Genomic DNA, 19,726 nt, shown 5'->3' on the forward strand with positions numbered 1-19,726 from the left:
GGAGGGGCTGGTTTAGCGTCATTAGTTGTGGTCTGTAGTTTCAAGCATCTCTCTCATGGTGGAACCACAGTGGCATTCCTCCCTGGCTGCTACTTCAAAGTCAGCATGCCCCTGTTTCTTATGCTAAACAGATTTGTCAGGGCAGCATTAGGCTGGGGATATGGGAGATTGAGAGGCAGGCCCTCTCATCCAGAACTGTGTTTTAATGGCCTATCTCACCACGGGCTAATTGTCTCCTTACAAGTGGCTCTATGTCACAGCACATGTTTTGCTATGACTGTGAATGCACATCTGTCTCTTCCCTTTTCTCTTTCTCTCTTTCTCACTCACTCTCATCTTTTTCTCACTTGTTGTATAACCCGTTCGCTCAAGAGTCGTCTCCCCCCCACCCCACCCCACTCCACCCCATCCCACCCCCACTGTCTTCCAAGCTGTCTTCCAAAAACCCCACTGCCTAGGCCCATTAGTGTTGGCCAAATTGCTTCCGCATGAAGACTCCTTAATTGTGGTAATTCAGTGGCAGGGAGAGCCATGGTTTTTTTTGAAAGTGCAAGAGAACATGTGTCACTGCTTTAGTGGGCAGACAGAAAGACAGGCAGCACCTGGAGGGGATGATAATCATGAAAATTAGACCCCCAGCCTCCACTACCACCAGCTCTTACAACCCCATCACTATCCTTACACCACAACCGTTATAGGCACAGCAGCCCGCCACGCTAACCTCTGCTACCCAGTGTGCTGGGCCTTTTACATGGGGAGAAACATTCCTGTTCCTGCCCCCAAACACACACACACACACACACACATTTGTTTTCATGCCTCGTACTTTTCCAGTCTGTCTATCAGCTGCACCGTTCGGGTTCTTGAGTTGAAAATCTCCGCTGTGTTTGAGTAGGTGTAGAAGAATCGACTCTTGATTGGACTGTTTGTGTTTGTGCGGCTCTTTAGCAGTGGGAGCCATCACTTCTCATGTAAACTGCTCATTCTCCATTTCATTTATCTAGAAGCAGCTGTTGCTGCCACCACCTCAAATGAGAAATGCATCTGTTCCCTGTGTACAAAGGGAAGTTTTCCTGCATTCGCCATGTCCCACTCCACTGTTAGAAGGACACCAAATGTTTTGTAGCTGCTTTCATTTAGCGTTTTTTTTTGCTGGTAGAATGAATTATAATGGATATTTTTATAAGCATTTAATACCGTCCTCTAAGTTTCTGTAAAGTCTCTGTTTTCCTAAGAGTCAAGTCTTATATATTACAGAAAAATAAGGTTTTGTTAAAAGCGCTAAGTCTCCCTCACACACTTGTGTCTGCCCACTGCCAGAGCCGCTCTAGTCTCTAGTTTTAACTGCAGGACAAACCACTCACCTTGTCTGTTTTCCTGTCCCACTCTCTCTGCATGTGTCTGTATTTTTGCTGTGTGTCAGTACTGGGCAAAGTGCCAGCAGACCTCCTGCTCCTACTTACTGCTTCTACTTCAGCCCCTCCTGACTTGGGAGAGACAGTTATTGTTTCTACATCAGCACTTAATGGCTCAGCTGGCTGCTTTTGGTCTACCCAACTTGTCAATGTCTACCTCTTTTTTTCTTTTTTTTTTCTTTTTGTCAGCCCCCCTAGCTGCTGCGGGCCCGTTGCCAGACCTAGAGCTTTTAGCACTTTAGGTTCTCTTTCCCTCTCTGTCTGTCTACCTGCCCATTAGGGTTCGGTGATACTGTACATCCTCTTGTCAAGCAATCGTCATCACATATAAACTGATCTCTAATGCATTAATACGTGCCAGGGACTGGGTTTCTGCAAGCTAGTGGAACTTCTCACTCATGTCTATAATGTGCCTGAGTGGAGTGGAGGTGTAATAATTTGAGTCAAAACACAGATTTAATGGCTGCTGGGGTCGGGGTGAGAAGTCACAGTCTTCTCAGTTGTTGTACGCCTCAGCTGATTGCCAGATATTATTAGGGAAACTTCAGCCCTTCTTCATCTTATGGCATTTCCATGTTCCCATGTGAATGTCTGGCCTTATTCGTTAGAAAAAAAAACCCAAAAAACTTCAGAAAGTAAAATGACTATGTATTTCAGAGCATAATCGCATAAGCATGAGTGTTTTGTGAATGAAGAAGCTAATACAAACACCGTGCCTCATGTTTTAGAGAGCACCGGTGCATTTGCCTGGTCCAACATCATAGAAAGACAACTTTCCCATACTGCTCTTCAAAGCAGTGAGAGCAGGACATGTCGGAATGTGTAAAACATGCCTTTTAAGTCTACAGATGTCCAATCACACACACATATTGAGACATGTGCACACCAACTATTGCGGCATGTGGAGAGCCCAAAAAAAAAAAAAAAATCCCATACTGCCCCATCAGACTGTTTTCTCTTTCCTCTGTTCATTCTTTCTGTTCCTCAGCATTTACATCCCTCCTTCCCTTCATATTTTCCACACCCTCCTCCTTCCTCCTCCTCCTCCTCCTCCTCCTTAAAGTTCGGGATGGTAAATCCAGCTGCCGATGGTTGCCCTCTTAGTGTTTGATGGAGTGCCGTAGCCTCTGGCCCCTAGCTGTGTGGTTATGTACTCCTTGCACCTGCCCTCGCTTGACAAGTAACAGCACCACACACGTTCACTCACTCAGTGTCACACACACAGCATAATAATACACACATAAACCAAACTGAATACCACCGGTCAGGCCAACAAACTACCGACCCTTGTGTTTTTCCTCTTCCTGTGTACCCCCACTTTTTTATAGTCTTCTTAACAGCTGGACAAAACATTGTCCAGAGCCCTCCCACCCAACAGCCACCACCCCAGCAGGTGTTCTGTGCCCTTTAGGACATCTGTGTGGGCAAAGAGGGACATGTTATAGTGATACCCCCCTAGTTCCAGTTATCAAAGACCAACCGGAGTAGAGCGACCGGCCCCCTGTCATTGTTCCAGATCGGCTTGCATTGCACTTTTAACATCTCCATCTTTTCCACTAAATACTGAGGGAATCAGGGGAACACTCACTCAGCCTGCATGTGTGGAGGTCTACTCATCACTGTTGCAATCATTTCTCCCTCAGTGCTGGATCTCGTTATCCATTTTCCATTAAGGTAGAGATGGCTCATGTGTTTTAAGGTTCACTGAGGCGCAGTCAGTAATATAGCTGGCCAAATGTCTGGTGCAGTCCTTTTATGGCAAATGTATGTCAGCTATATATTGTTTCCAGTGGGAGAGAAAGAGTTTAGCTTTATGTAGGGCCTCTGTCATTCTCTATCTTTCCCTCTGGTACAACTAGATTGCATCAAATGTCTGATTGTGTATATGTGCGTATCTGCATGTGCGTGAGCTTACGTACACAACATCACTTTCACAGAGACCACTTTCCCATTCAGACTTGTCTCAGACTTTTGGAGTGCACTGTACAAACTTCTTATTTTTTCTTTTGGTAAACAACAAATTTATCTAACCAACACTGGGGTTCTCACATTTTGTTTATATACTTGTTGTTTATTTTGTATTGTTGACACAAGCAACCATGATGTTGTTGTTTGTTTGTGTTGGGAGTATGTAATTTAAAAAAAAAGAGAACGAGAGCGAGAGACACACACAGGAAGTAGGCCAAACAAGTACCAAGTGAAGAAGGGTAGGACTAAATAAGCTAATGCTTCTTCCTACTCCTTTTAAAACATGCAAAGTTATATTGACCAAAGTAATTTAAATGTGTTACAGTATATATTACTCACATATTTAAAATAAAGCATTCATTCATTCATCTAAAACACTGAAGAAATTGGAATAAAATTGAACTTAACAGACACATAGTGATTAAAAAACAAAATACCACTAGTAGTAGTTGTTGTTTCTCTGCAGTTACGGTGCAGGTAGGGTCTATGCACGTATCATACAGTATACTGAAGAGCCCAGTTATAAGCATCAGGTTGCAGGAGAAGACTATCACTTACTTGTTCGGGTTCTGGATGAAAATTAAGCACATGGCTTTCCCATAAATATACGTGTACATTTGTCCTATAGACAGAGGAAGCCAAAGAGAGAGACATGCAACACCGCTCAGTTTGACCTGCACGTATATTATTAAGTGGTAGGCAGGGAGACAGAATGAGGGTTATTAACATTCCCATCTTGCATCTGGGCTGATAGAGGAACCTCTCAGACAGCAGGTGAAGAAGTCGCTGGGTAATTTGTCTGAGAGGACGGAGAGGGAGAGAGAGGAGGGAAATGAGTGGTTAGGGATTTTTTAGCAATTGCCAGTAATTCCCTTCCTTTGGTTAAATGCGCTCTGTATATGTGTCTACTTGAATGTCACCCCTGCCCCACGCTGCCTGCCTGTTTTACATTAAAACTACATTTGAACTATTTAGTTGATTGGGATTAACAACTGCAAACAAGAGTGTGCTAATTTTGGTGTATAGGAACCCACCCAAGTTATCTTTATTTATGCAACATTTAGATTTTGGATGACCTAAGCAAGGAAAAATCCAACCATGTAATGATTTCATTGAACTGACGGGGAAAGAGAAGAGAAGAGGTGAGGTGGGGCGGAGGAAGAGCAGGAGGAGAAACAGGCAGAAGAGTTCAATAAGAGGAAAATGGCAGATGAAGTGGACGTGGATGAAAAAAAAAAAAGATCAGACATGTCCAGACCATAGTTTAAGAGACTGCTGCCAAATAATGACCCAGTTGTGCTTTCATAGCCTCTCTGGTAGCACCACTCATCTGTGCCTTATTAATGCAATACCTTCTCACTCACTGGTAGGCAATAAATCCACTGTGGCCAATAAATCCGCTGTTTCAGTTGTTCTTGATCCGTTTTCATGTATTTGTGTTTACGTTTTAATATTTCTTTTCCTTGAGTTTCACTTCGCCGTTCGTTCCGCCTCGTTGATCCTCGTGTCACTGGGCCATGCAGCGTTTTGATGATGGGAAAAGCCCCGCTCAGTTGTAAACTTCCAGTCAAAAAAAGTGCTGTGGACACTTTTAGGAAATGAAATGCTATCACTGTAAGAGAGGATTATTCTGAGAAGTAAAGCCTTATTGGAACAGGTGATGTAAGAATCTAATGTGATTCCCTCGGACAGTTCCAGCTCACTGGAAGAATGTAACGTGATGGATGGATCCTCCTCTCCTCTCTCAACAGGCGGTTTGGCACACAGCTCCCTTTACTCCACAGTATCTTTCTGCCGTCCAGTTATTTCTCCTTTCCTTGTCCCGTTATGTGTTTGAAATAGCCTCTCACCATAGAAATAACATTGACATATCATAGTGGTAGAGTATGTAATTCCCCCCCGACTCCTTACCACAGCACAAACAGTTTCATTTTGGAAAAATGGCAGGCGAAAGGTTCCTCCACACCAGACTGCCATTAAGAGAAATAATCACAGAGTGAAGAGCACTCGAGGCTCCTGTGATGTAATGCTGGTGTTAGGTGAGTTGTAGCTGACACTAAGATGGATATAGGAATGACTGTATTGGATATTCTTTTGGAAAGATATATCCTTTATATTGGCCTGTTTCTCATACACATAATCGTCCCGTTATTTAACCTAAAACGTCCAAATCATTTAACTCAGTCGATTTAACTGTGGGCTCATAAAACATTTAGACAAACACTTGACAATTTAAGGGGTTTTATCTCTTTTAATATCCTTCCTGGGCACTTTTATTCAAAAACAACAAGGCTGCGATGTTGAGACTTTGCTGTAGAGTATCCAAAATCCCATCAGTATGCGGTAAATGTTTTCAGAGGAATTAAAGACATCCATTGTAATATCTTCAGACACAGTACAGGCAGATTATTAATAATGTTAAATAATGATAATAAGAGACTGGTTAGACTTGGCAAAACCAAGACATCCTGTGCCGCTAAAGGTCTATCATGCCATTTAGATTCAGCTTTAAATGGAAAGTTAACTTATTTTCTTTTACAGTGCAATGTGTGATTGAGAGATGGAACAACAGGTTAGCCTTTAAAACAAAGGACACCAGCAGTAATCCTGCCCGAGCTACAACGCAGCACCACTTCACCTGGTGTTGGTGACATCTGTGTTTAAGAGCTCCTGGTTTCTCACAAGTCTGGGAGAGAGCGAAAGGGAAAGAAAGGGGTCAAGAATAATTAAAGGCCAATCAAGTGTTTAACGAAGCCACTGCAGCAGTGTTTACACCTGCTGGACTGCACTTCATTTTCACTTTGGTTTTTTTCTTTTTATTAGGTGTGAAATCTCTGGGCCCGTCACCGACTCTCGAGGGCTCGGTCCAAAACCTGGAGCTGAAGTTCTGCAGCCGTGCGACGGTGAAATGCGCCTCAGGAACCTTGGGAGCTGTAAAAGTGTGCGCCAGGACCCCAGGTGTGTGCAGCTGTGCCCTGTTAAAACTTTACTGCCTGTGTAGGAGGGAGAGAGTGAGACCGACTAGACTCTTCTTTGACTTTTCTTTAACATATACTTTTACACACCCCAGTCTCTCGTCTCCCTTTTTTCTCCTTCACAATCTTTATCTTGATTTATTTCCTGCAGCGTGATTCAGTTGCTGCTTTTCTCCCGGGGCACCGTCATCGGGCCCTGACCATGTGTTTGATGGCAACGATGTTATTGGAGCTAGTGTCAGCACCGAGTTCACAGGGTCAGACTTCAGACATGTTGTCAGGTGGATGATGAGATATACTGCAGCTGCCAATATAGAAATACAATGAAAAAAGAAGCCAATTTACTCATTGCTGAATAATGCATACAAGCAATTTAAGTATCAATGCAACTACATTAGCCACTGCAAACCAACGTCACTGTACATGTCCTTCATATTCCTGTTGGTCAGTTTTATCTTGACCCTTCTTTATTTTGTGAGAAAATTTCAGCAACACTTAATTTTCTAGCACATTTTTCACCAATTTCATCTGCAGCAATGGAAACTGTCTAATTAAAAGCTTTTATAATGAAAACTAAAGTCTAAATCTGAATCACAGTCTCAATACAAGGCCGATGAGTTAGTCATTGAGTCACAAGGTGAAGCATCCAGACAAGGAAAATTATTTTTTACAATTTTAAAAGCTCTGGACTAATTGTCATGGTTGTGATAGTTAACTACATGACTCGTTACGAGTGAGAATGGAGGCTCTCTGTCTGCCACCTGGCGTCTCATGGCTGAAAACCAACCTTGCAACATCAGTGTAGTTACTTAGCCGCCGCCCCGGTGTCCCAGCTCTTGTCTCTGTGGCATCGTGACACAAACGCACTCCATAACCCCTAATCTTTTGTTTATGACAGTTAAGACTACACAAATATACACGTCGTAACATCATATATGTTATATAATGTTATCCACTGCTCCATTTACTGATTTTTAGCCGGCTTCGTTGTAAACGAATGTACATGACCAGGCGGAGGGTTAGCAATACAGACTTAAAATAAGACTTTCTCTTTTTATGAATGTGAATCATGGTGAATTGTTTTGGTAACTGGGAAAAAAAATAATTTCTTAGCTGTTTATTCTCATCTCTCAGGTTCTGGAGAGGGGGTGAAGGAGAAGCTGGTTCCTCTCATTCAGGGCCCATCCGACACCAAAGAACTCCACACGAGCCGCTGGCTTAATGAGATCCGCAAACCTGAGTCTTTGCTCGCCCCTGACCTGCTGGCGTTTTCTGTCCTGGTACCTCAGCAAGAAGACAACTGCAGGAACTCAGGTAGGAGCCGTCCTCTCTTCGTCCTTCCCTCGTGGCTTTAACAGTGTCTTTTTTACTAGTCGAGGTTGTGTGCGCTTGGAGTTGTGACAGACAGCGAAAGTTCATATTCCGTCTCAATTGTTGGTGATCTAATGCCAGACTCTCCGTTTGTTTAGATCATCATATTTTCCTTTCTCCCATAATGTCACACAGTGCCCCCTTTAAGGTATTTGTTTGGTATAACTGATTGTTTAGCAAAGCCGATAAGTGTTTTCCAGTCCGGCGTGCTCTAAGCGAGGTTGGCAACTCGGTGCGTCTTTACAGGCTGCATGAGTTCTCTAAACAGCAGTTAGTCTCTGTCAGCACGGGGCTGAGCTGGCTAACAACAGCTAACCACTCGAGGATTGCTGTTGAAGGCTGCGCTGATGTCAGGTTGCAGTATTTGATTGCGTTTCTTCAGACCGCAGATTATGTTTCTGGTGTCAGTGTGAGAGTGTGTGTGGGTGTGTGCGTGTGTGTGTTTAGAGGGAGGGAGTGGGATTATTCAGTAGCTCTGCTAAAAGACTAAAACTGCAACTCAGATCCCGAAGCTTAAAGTGCTATAGGACTTGATTTAGTAAGTTGGGATATTTAATGACTACGACTGAGTGCATCTCATGTATCTTACAGCAGTAGCCAGGTTTGTTCTCATCTATTCAGAATGGCCTCCTCTGCTTTTTTCCAAGCTGAAATTGCTCCTGTGGTACTTTCTCCAGCGAATGAGGCAATGAATATCAGTGTGTCATCACAGCATGTCATCATAACCTCTCCTCCCCACCTGCAACTGCAACTACTTCTCCTAACAGGCAGCCCTACTGGGCTCCCAGGTTGATACCCCTTGCAAATAGATATACTTGACAGACTTTCCTACTTTATGGCCTTCAGTTGCGCTCCGAGTCTCTGAAAGTCCACAAAAGGCGAGTCTCTCAAAGTACACCTGGGGCTGTCGTCCCGCAAACCCTTCCTACTCAACGGCAGATACAGGAGAAGCCTGGGGCGACCATGTAAAACAATATACCTCCAGTACTTCCAGTACTTGTCTTTAGAGTTGTCTTCAGAGTCACAACTGTACATCACTTTTAATACAGGGCTGCAGAGATTCATCGTGTGGCCTTGAATTACGTAAATCCCCAAACTGAGCCCTGAATCATATCAGGCCCCTGTACTTTAAACATGTCAGAGCTGAGATGGAGATAGAGCTGGTCTCGGCTGGTTTCAGACCGCGAGGAGAAGATACAGCTGTAGCAGCTGCAGCTCAGGGTGTAGTGAAGTAAAAAAGATAAGTACAATTTAGAGACAGTGGATTTGGGAGGTCATCCCTAACCAGGAATTCCTCTCCTGTTTAAATGTCACCCAGTCAATCATTGTCCCATTGCAAGTGAACGCAGTGCCAAGACGATGCAATAAATTGAAAATGTAAGGCAGGGAAAAGCTTACATTTCATAGGCAACTCACAGTTTGATAAATGTGAGTACTTACAGAATAAATTTTCAGGACGTTGCAGTGACATAGGAGTAGATTTTAAAAGCAACATTGTACTTCTGACAAAGGCTCGTCCCACCCTCCGCAGTCCCAGTCCCAGTCTCCCTAACTCGACCTCAGACTATTGCTTCGATACAGAGAACTTATTATTTCAGCAAAACAATGGCTCATAAAGACGGCACATATTTTTGAATATTAAGACCTGATCCTGAACACAAACCAGAAGACCGAAAAAAGAAGCGAAGAGAGGACGAGAGAGAGAGAGGAGAAGGAAGATGAAGGTGAAAGGGAGGTGGTGGGGGGGCTGACTCCCAGAAGCACTGGATATATCTCCAGCAGATGTGGAGCAGTGGAGGCCTGCACTCCTTCTCATCACTGCCTCCTCACACAACTCCCCCCTTTTTTTCTGTGTTTAATCTTTGTTTCTGAATTGTCTTTTTATCCCGTCTGCCTCTCTTTTGTCTCTTAACCTTCATTTTTTCATTTAAAATCACAAATGAAGAATATTCCTTCTCTTTCTTTTCATTCTTTATGCACACGTCTCGTGTTCCTTAAATTAATTTATCACTGGGTGGATCCATTATCGTAACAGTGATATGTATAAATGAATAACATTGAGGATTAACTGTTTTGTATTTTCAGTTATAATCTAAACACAAAGCTCTGCAGAACAGCACACACACACACACACACACACACACACACACACACACACACACACACACACACACACACACTGCCAGAAATCTCTCTTTTATCTACAATATACCTGTCAATGCAGTCAAAGCTGGAGACAGCAGTGTGGCTTGACAATAACAGTTTCACCAGACTGGAACTTCTCTCCCTGCCCCGGGAAAAATCTTGCAACGTTAGTGTGTCTGCACACATTTTTTTGGTGTCTGCTTATAAGGGCCTGTGTTTTGTATGGTGGTCAGACTTACATCAAAGCCTTTGGTCAGTCCACATGTCCCATGTCCCTGCTGTCAACCAGAGGGTGACTGGGAGCCTGTTAGAGCAGCGTTAATGGAATGATGGATGCATCACCTCATTTAGCCAGAGATGAAAAGTGGAGTAGCACCACTCTAAATGGGCTCTCCCATAGGGACGCGCCGCGGCAGCTCTGAGGTTCAAAAAAAAAAAAAATTGTGATCATGACATTTTTGAATTGTTGGAGCTCCTGGCTTTGACATCAAACACATTTCGTCCGTCCCATGTGGCTCTGTTGATTCCATTTAGCACATTCGTGAAAAAGCATGATCATTATACATGGAGCAACAGCCCCGGGTGTGTGTGTGGAGGGGGGGGGGGTTGACGACTCCTTATACCAATGACATACTGAAAACATTAAGATATAATGAGCCACAATCAAGTTTTATATATTGTATTATACATGAGATTAGTCACTTCTGGTTTTTGGAGGGAAGTGCAGCGACGCTGTGGGATGTGCTCAATTGTCAAAGCAAAAATATTTACTCAGAGAAAAAGGAGCAGAGCGTTTTGTCCCCAGTGTGTAGTAGTTAGTAAATGTTTAAATATAATGTATACTCACGTGCCCATGGTGCTTCTGTGTGTATACCTGAATTAGCATGTGTGTGTTTTGTTGTATGTGACAGGCTGCTATTGATTGTAAGTTTAGAGAGGCCTTGCCGTGTTTTTCCCCACTGGCCATGTATATATGTATATTTTTGTATTATTTCAACTCTTAGAGAATGTGACAAACTTTTCCTATGGATCCTTAAATCTATTTAGATAAACCTTATTTTCTGTAAGAGCTCAAAACCTGTTGATCACTATTACAATGTATAGTATTTGATGCCAGTTTAACGTCTGTGCTTACAGCCACACATCTCTCCATGCACAAGTGTACTAGTGCACTTGTGTGTGGACGTCTCTCTATAACGCAGTTGTTGGCCTGAAATATTTTTAGAAGAAACCTCAAAGCACACACTGAGGAATTTTAATCCGCTCTGTGCTGAAATAATGATATTTTTAAATAATTTAACGTGCAGCGGTCCGGTGTTTTTCAGTGTGCAACTTTTGACACATTTTACTTTGATTCACTCTCTATCTTTTTCTCTTTTTTTTCTTTTTTTGCTTTCTCTAATTCTTTCATGCAATGTCAATTCACCAAGGAGATGAGTTGCTTTTAAACATGGCCAGTGACATCTGTTTTCTGTCTAATTGTTTACCAGTGAATTAAGACGAAATTCCAATTTACTTAGAAAATGAAGAGAGAGGGGGGGGGGGTGAGTGGCTGGGGGTGGCGGGCGGTTGGAGGGAGTCCCTATACACTTGCAGCAGAACTCCTGCAGATTGGAGCTAATGTGTTTTCATTTAACAGAGTTGAGGTTGGAACATTCTAATAAATTAAACGCAATTAAAGACGTGGGTTTTAACGCAGAAGAACTTAAGCAGCTCCGCTTTGAAATGTCCTCTTTTGTAGATCCAAAAGGCGTATGGTAATTTCATATCTTGCTTTTTTTTTTTTTTTTAACCCTTTGCATCACACAGTCCACGGTCCCAGATGACTTCTCCTAATTGAACAGTCATTCCAGATGGACCCAACAGTGATGAGATTTTTTGGCAGTTGCGAAGTGCGCCACGATCGCCAAATATTCTCTCTCTCTTTATAAGAACCAAACATGATTCATGCGTGTGCTCGCTCATGACACAATGAATAATGGGAAATCAATGCCATTATTAAATAACATGAAAAAGAGGGCGAGAGATGGAGCGAGACATAAGAGAAAGCGATGCAGCTATAGGAGGAAGAGGAGGAGGAGGAGGAGGAGGAGGAGTTCATGCGCCGATGTAGTCGCTGCTCTCCAGACTGGCAGGCTCGATCAGAGTGGTGCATGTCGGGCTTCCACATGGGCCCAGCTGACAGCCAGGTTATCCTTGGCTAAAACGCACTAGGACTGGTATTAGGTCTATAAATTATTTGTGAATTTAATCAGAGTAGAGCCGTGCCTTAAGGATCACTCGGAGTAGAAATCCCTGGCCATGTCATTCACGCTACATTGCGTGTAAATTATCAGTGCTACTCAGGAGACAGCTTGATCATTTTGATCCCTGGACAGTGGCTGCCTGGCTGCCTGGCTGGCTGACTGACTCTCCTCCTTGGCTTGGTCTCAGCCTGTCACTGCTGATGGATGGGAAAGACTAAGGGGGTCTTGGACGGGGCCAGTGTGAGGGAGTAGAGGGCTATAGAGGGTGTGCGAGGAGCTGGGGTTTATACCGAGCTCGCAGTGTAAGCAGCAGCTTGCAGGTGTTCCTTCCACCCTCCTCCACTGCCGCCGCCGCCACCACCACCACCACCACCACGACTTGCACTAAAAAGAAGGAGGGACCAACGGGTCGGGTGGGCTTCATGATCATAGAAAAGACAAAAAAGCGAGGGAGAATAAGGGATAGCATGTGTTTTCTCCAGGCACGCCAGCAGCTGCGAGACAATGATTTATGCTTTTCTCAGAGCTCTGGGATCTCAAAATGTTACATTTAATCAAGCACACTGAGAGCAGAGCAAATGTTAAAGATGTTCCCTATAAAACCCTCCAGTTTTGATCTCTTTACCATACCATGGGAGCTGTGGGAATAGGGGAACAAAGTGATCTTTAATCTTAATTTAACATATTGGAGGGAATTATGAAAGCTACATGGAATTAATCCTTGGAGAATTCCCCGGGTGTTGTAATAGTGAACATATTTAGTTCCCTAATAGATATTAAAGCTGTTTTCTCCTCAATTACTGTTTTTATATTAGACAGATGGATGGAAGAAAATGTTTTAAGCAGAATTAAGTCCATTCTTCAACAATATGTTTGTATATGTATCCCACTGTAGAGAGAGAGACTATTATTTAATGGCTATATTGGCTTTTTTCATCACATTATTTGTAAACTTAATTCTACTGAAACTCGATGTGTCTTTTTATGTTTTCCATCCAGTTTAATATTTTCATTCGAGCTTAAGTTTTGCCAACCACACTGAAATATAAAACAGCAGAGAAATGCATGAATCCATCGTGTGTGTGTGTGTGTGTGTGTGCCAGCGTTTTGAACATCATAGCTTTTCTTTTATCCACTTTGAAAACACTCTTTAGTTTCTGTTTTCATGCGTCAGAAACACCATCAACGCAGCGCTTTCATGTTTCGCAACAGACAATTACAGTAGCATCTCATGTGTTGTTGACTTTTATGGTAACCTTTGAATGGGCTGCTCTGACACCATAGATGATGGGGTGTGAATTTTTGGGATCTCCCCTTGGTAGCCTCCTCCATTACAATCTTTCAAAGGCCTGCCGCACTTTCATACATCCATCTATCATGCTCTTTTTCCCCTCCTTTGCATGTGTTCGCTCACTCCATTAAGTGTTAAATCAACAGTCTGTCTTTGTCACAGGCAGCAGCTTGATGGCTTTAAGCTGCCTGCCTTGAGCTTTTACTGGCTTATAGATCCAAAGTATACAAAAAAAAGGTACTAAAACTACATTTATTGTAAATGCTCGTGGGCAACAAGAGAGACAAAAACCATTTCAGAGCTGAGCTGTCTGTCTGGAAGTATACAAGTATGCCATGTTAAGTGCTGCTGCACGGATCCACATGGAGCCGTTTTTTAGATTTAATTCAGATGCGTGAAACTAGACCATAAGATTGTGTTCCACTTGTTTATTTGTCTGGGCACCCTGTAACTTCCTCCATAATCTGTTAAATCTTCAAGGCGGCCACTCTCATCATGTCTCGTCAGTCAGTGTGTGTGAAGCAGAGCAGGTAATGTGGAGATTAGACCCGAGGGAACCCACTCAGAATTGGCTATTGGGGTCAATCACGGCCCATTACTCGAGCTGCTCATCTGGGAAGTGTTGAGCTACTTAGGCCACTCTCACAGTGCTTAAAGACTGACTGGAGTGTGAGGCCGAGGAGAGGAGCAGCGGGGCAGATATTCAGAACAAGGGGGATGAGGGGGCTAAAGCTAGAGATGGAGAGAGGTTGAGTTGGAGTGTGACCAGTGGGGCTCAAAGCTGCTTTTCATCGCTAGCCTCCACTTTTACATGATATTACAGCTTCCATGTGGCCGTTTGGCCGCTTCCTCGTCCTTTTTCCTGAGAATTATTCAGTTTATCTCGGTTGCAGATTCACAGTGGACATGCAAGAGCTTGGGATTTGTGCTCACGCTGGAGAATAAATGAGAGCAAACGACACTTTAACGATCCCTGTGGGGAAGCTCGTCATAGCAACGGTGAAGTAACAGAATACACCAACAGATAATGGACTATAAATTGTAAATTGGAAAAGTCAGAGGGATATAGCTGTGCAGGCCAACATTAAACAAACAAAACCAGGACAAATAATGTAAACCTTAATCAATGAAATCAAATTATTGGATGTCAGGTGGTGGTGGTGGTAATAAAGTGCTCCATTTGGGGACGGGGCTGAAGCTGCAGCAACAACGGGGTTAAGTGCAGCTTATAGTGGAACTCAGTGGTCAAACTGGTTAATGGTGGTGTGTAAGTGAGTCGGATAGAGATGAAGATTTAGACGTCGAGTGTAAAGAGAGGTCATTCTGGGTCACTGCTGTTCCACTTCTAACAGTTGCGGTCCACACAGGGCAAGAAGAGAGAGGTAGTAAGTAAGTATAAGGCTTTTTTAAACACCATGTGAGTGGAGGCGATATCAGTTAATCAGTTTCATTAAGACGAGAAGAGCTAATGACTGCCTTTAATGGCTTTTTATCACATTTGGTGTGAAGTTTATTTCCAGCACTAAACCAGCACACTGTTTAATGGTTTTATTTAAGTTGTAAAAACTTGAATAACATCCACATTGAAATACCAAAACAGCAGTAGAAAAGTAGTGAAAACACTGAATACCAGTGACTACGTTTACATGCAGTCAATATTCGGGTTAAGGTCAATATTCTGGTTTCTGAAACATTCGGAATAACCCGTTTACATGCGTGAGCAAACAGGGTTATTCCTGTATACATGGTAATTGTAATCAGTTGGGATATCCTGATCAAAACAGCGACACACAGACAACGTCTAGACGCACGGAGAACGTCATAACGCATTTCCACTTCTTCTTCCTGTATCCAAATAACAACCACAACAGCGGCACGTGTAACTTTTCACTCACCTTCTTGTAGATATCGCTATCCCAGTATGTTCTACCGTCTACGAAATTATGAAGTGATTTGTTTCCACCTCACTCTAAAAGTGGGGTGTTATCTTGCATTTACTACTCTAAAGACCAAGATTCCTTGCGAATAGAACATGTGCAGAACACAAATTAATGTTCCTTTCGATGGGGATATCCTCATAGCCGATACATGACCAAATATTCAGGTTAGAAAAGGAGTAACCCAGGGGTCATTTTCGGGTTTTTAAAAACCGAAATATGAGCATATTCGGGTTTTTCAAAAGGGTTATTGGTGTTGCGCAACCAGGTTATTGCTAATATTCTGTTTATGAAAGGGTAAATGTAATCAGTGTCTAAAAGACAAATAAAGTGGCATCATTTTCATTAAGCCCAGATGAAGGCCGTGTGTTGCCGAAACATGTTGGCTGATTTGATTTGTTTCTATTATGAACTAGCATTTTGATTAAAGTTTTTTTAACCTTGCAAGAATGCCTTGGTTTCACCTCTTTTTTTCCACATCATTTTAAATGTTGAGGATGAACACCACCATCTTTTCACATTAACAAGCATGTGTGATTGAAAGAGTTCCCTTAAACTCAGTACAGGTATCTAAAATACTTCAATCATCCCTCGCAAGTAAAAAAAGAGAAGAACAGCTAATAAGTGTAACTTTTCAAGCAGAATCCTAATGTGTATGTTGTATGTATGTGTATCTACTGTGAATGGGTGGTAGCTCCCTCACTGTGCAGAAAATACAAGCTGTTTACACTTTATCCAGCTCTGGGCTGAGTGGCCGAGGTGGAAGAGGTCAATTTAGTTAACCTTATCTAATTGAATGTTGTCACTGGATCAAAGGTCGCCACATTCCACACACTCAGATCAAACATCACACCGCACAATCAAAACAATTGGCTTCCCCCGGATCACCTAATCAGGGGGCTTGGGGTTTTATTCTCACAAATTAGAGGGGATAATGTCCAGACTGAACTGTGGAAGGCCAGGACACCGATTATTTTAGTAAGGTTTCATTGTGCCGGTAACATGCTGCTGTTGTTGTCTGAAGTCTCAGACTAGACTTTTATTACTTGTATACTCTACGTATTATAGTCTGTAAAGCAGCATAATTGTGTATGTTGTAAATTCGCTCTGTGAGAAGTTGATTAGAAACACGTCTTTATGATACGTGTGTTTTTAATACTTCCTCCTTTGATGCGTCATGATGAACTGTTCGGATGTGCTGATGTGACAGTCTGTGGTCGAGAAGTTGCCCTATGATAGAGAATTTCCCCCTCTAATTCCTTCCCATCTTTGCTGACGGAGGCATTTACTGCTGATTTGTGGTGGCTCCCTGTGCATTTTACCACTTAGTTTATCAGTGTCGCTGTGTCTGTGCAGCCATGATCCTTTCATTTCTCATTATTGCCGTTCGAGCTATGAGTGAGATCAGCCGCCGCCACCTCCTCATATTATTAGAGGTTGGTTACTGATTCATACTCTGCCAGTGCTGCAGTCACATGCAGGCTAACCAGAGTTCAGACAGATGCTGAATTGGCCCTAGCGAAGCAGTATATTGAAGCGAGCTGGCTGCAGTTCTGTGCCGGTAGCCAAACCAATATGTGCCTCACTGCTTGAGTGCCCATCAGAAAACACACTGTGGGCGTGGGAAGGGGATGAGAGCCCATTAGCTTCTTCACAGCTCAGCTGCCATGGATCACCTCCTCCCTCCCTCCCTCCCTCCCTCCGTGCCCTCTCCTCGTCTCTTCTCCTGTTCACCCTCCTTTGACAGTACAGTACACTCCTCCACCTCCACTTCCCTCCTGTTCTGCGCTCCACACACACTTTTCCCATGCTCCACTGTTGCCTGAATCGGTTCACACACACACACACACACACACACACACACAGTGGGTAAAGCCGTACAACACTGTGAGCCATAACGGCACTTCACTTTCTCTTCCAGAGGAAAAAATGAGAAACATTAAAAGTACGGTGCCACATAAAGGAGCAGTGACGAGAATTCTTTAAAAAAAGAAAAGGAGGTTAAAAGAAAGAGGAGTTTAAGTGCAATTTAAGGGTGTAATTGTAGGCTTATATTCTTGGAAATATCTTTTGATGCGGAGGAGGGGATTATCGGAGCACTGTGTTAAGATGCAATTAATTAAGCAAATGGTTGTAAGTTGCTGCGATTTAGGTTTGGGAACGATGATGATGATGGTGGTAGTAGTGGCGGTGGTGGTGGTGAGAGAGTTTTCTCACAACTCTGATAGAAGGAAAAAAATGCAAAGTAATTAACACAATCAGCCAGTAGGAACCAGACCGGGGGGGGATGGGCGGGTTGGGCGGCGGGTGGTGGGTAGTGGGCGGCGGGCGGTGGAGACCCAGTGAGGCTCAGTAAAGAATGGAATGTGACACGACCCACACTAATGTTGGATTCTCCCATATAACTGGCTTATTCATACATACTCTCATTCACACACACATTAGATTCTCAATAGTACCAATTACAAGGTCTTTGACCTTTTTTCAGGGTTGGCATGTGTTCAGAAACGCTTGTTGGAGCCACACTTTAAAGAAAAAAAAAAAAAAAGGACTACAAGTTAATTCTGCAAGGTCGTGTTTTGCCGTATAACCTCTTGCTGTTCAAAGTGTGTGTCTCTCTAACGTCGCAAAACCACACAGTGATTCGTGCCAGTGACAGACAGACTGAAGAACGGCCTCTCTCTGAGTCTTCACTCTATCATCACATATTTATCCCCTAAATATGGAAGCAGTTCTGTAATTCTTCTTCTTGTTTTGTATGCAGAGCTCTCATTTGTCTTCAGAGTCTTTCTCTCCCTCAGACCACACAACAAGAGCATCTCTGGCAAAACCAAGAGTGTTGCTGAGATCTAAGTATGCGCAGGTTTAACCAGCAGCTCACTACAGCAGAAATGATTGACTGTGGAAATGAAACTGATTTAAAGCCGCCTGCAGTCTGTGTTTCTATACTTTGAAACTCCAGAGAAGACGACAAGAGCATGTGTTTGTTAAAGATAACTCATCATCTGACCAGCAGCCATATAAATAATACGAGTAAGAGAGCACCTACTGTACAACCTCTAAATTTAAGGCCTAATTGAATCCTTGTTTATATTGTATCTCTTTACAGCATGTTTATTGCTGCATGATTTATTGTTAAATGACTACTGTGTTGCTTGTCTGTCTGTCTTCTTCAGTTGCATTCCTTACTATTTCGTTTCTTTTCTTTTTTCTTGTTTGTTTGTTTGTTTTATGTACATATATACCTCACCATTTTAGACATACATGTGTTTTAGGTAGTATTGAATAAATTGTATATGCAATACCGCTGGCATTCAACATTGTGCCCATGGGGACCACTTGGCTAACACTGGCACATTTACAGTAATGTCGATTAATGTGCACTGTCCCTGTAAAGATTAATAAATAAATAAATAAAATGTGCACATGGATAAAATGATAAATTCACACCACAACGGAGTGGTTCACCGCCCGTGTTGTGTTGCAGCTCCACTTCTCTTTTTAAAGATTAAACTCGGCCTCATGTCACTTAACCTCGACTTAACTGAACAAGCTTTGATGTTACTGGCAGCAGCCTGTTGACCTTAAGTTCAAACGTTAAGTTAAAACATAGAGTTAAGATATAACTTGAAACGCAAACCTCTGCAACTTATTGTAACAGAATTTTTTTTGGATTGATTAGGACACATCTATTGGTTGAGGAGAGCATCTTGCTCCTGAAACCCCCGTCAGCCAGCCGTGGTGGTAACCTGAACCTGAGTGTTTCTGAAGGCCACACCAGGTCTTGTGACCTGCGTGGTCATTTTCAACTCAACTTTTACAGCCAGTTGTCATTCTCTGACTCCCTTTTTTTGCCCCCCTCTCCTCTCACATCACGTAGCTTAGAGACAGGCCCCAAACAACCATCTCACCATGTGTCTTCACTTTAACCTGTTGTGTTTCAGATTTACCACTCACTCGTATGTCGTCGTATTGGCAGCATCAACAATCTAGGATAATCCAGGATTACCAATGCCCTTTTACTCGTCTTGTACTAATTTATTTTCACAGGAAACAAAACAGTTAAGGCCCAAAAAAAGGAGCTCAGATCATTTTAAGTCATGACTCATGAACACATTTTTTTTGTTTGGACATCCAGATCTGAAGTGCAGCAGCCGCAGCAGGAGGTAGAGTACAGTAGATGGAGGTTGGACCCCCCCAGCGCTGAGGTGCAGACTCTGCTCCTCAGCGCTGGTGGACCTCAGAGCCTCCTTTCAGCTCTGTGGTTGACGGCACCATTAGAGCCTTGTTTCTCTGCTGTGCTTGAGTGAAGCTATGAATGTGTGGTTGCCCTCCACTGGCCTCGTATGTGTGTATATGTGTATGTGTGTGTCCACAT

General features: G+C 43.1%; 2 protein-coding genes across 4 annotated transcripts in view; one reads left to right on the top strand and one right to left on the bottom strand.

Moving 5' to 3' along the window:
• atp6v1c1a (ATPase H+ transporting V1 subunit C1a) overlaps nt 1–19,726 on the bottom strand; it is a 423,473-nt gene that overhangs the window by 373,589 nt on the left and 30,158 nt on the right. The gene's annotated exons all lie outside the window — the stretch shown is intronic.
• vps13b (vacuolar protein sorting 13 homolog B) overlaps nt 1–19,726 on the top strand; it is a 349,921-nt gene that overhangs the window by 84,138 nt on the left and 246,057 nt on the right. For all 3 annotated transcript variants that reach the window (XM_085802924.1, XM_085802922.1, XM_085802923.1), the window contains exons 18-19: nt 6,207–6,341; nt 7,493–7,672. In XM_085802924.1, coding sequence (XP_085659050.1) covers nt 6,207–6,341; nt 7,493–7,672 — 315 coding nt within the window. The remainder of the gene's footprint in view (nt 1–6,206; nt 6,342–7,492; nt 7,673–19,726) is intronic.

Source organism: Trachurus japonicus, chromosome 16 (genome assembly GCF_045865225.1).
Source record: "Trachurus japonicus isolate A0001 chromosome 16, Traja_1.0".
Classification (NCBI taxonomy): Eukaryota; Metazoa; Chordata; class Actinopteri; order Carangiformes; family Carangidae; genus Trachurus; species Trachurus japonicus.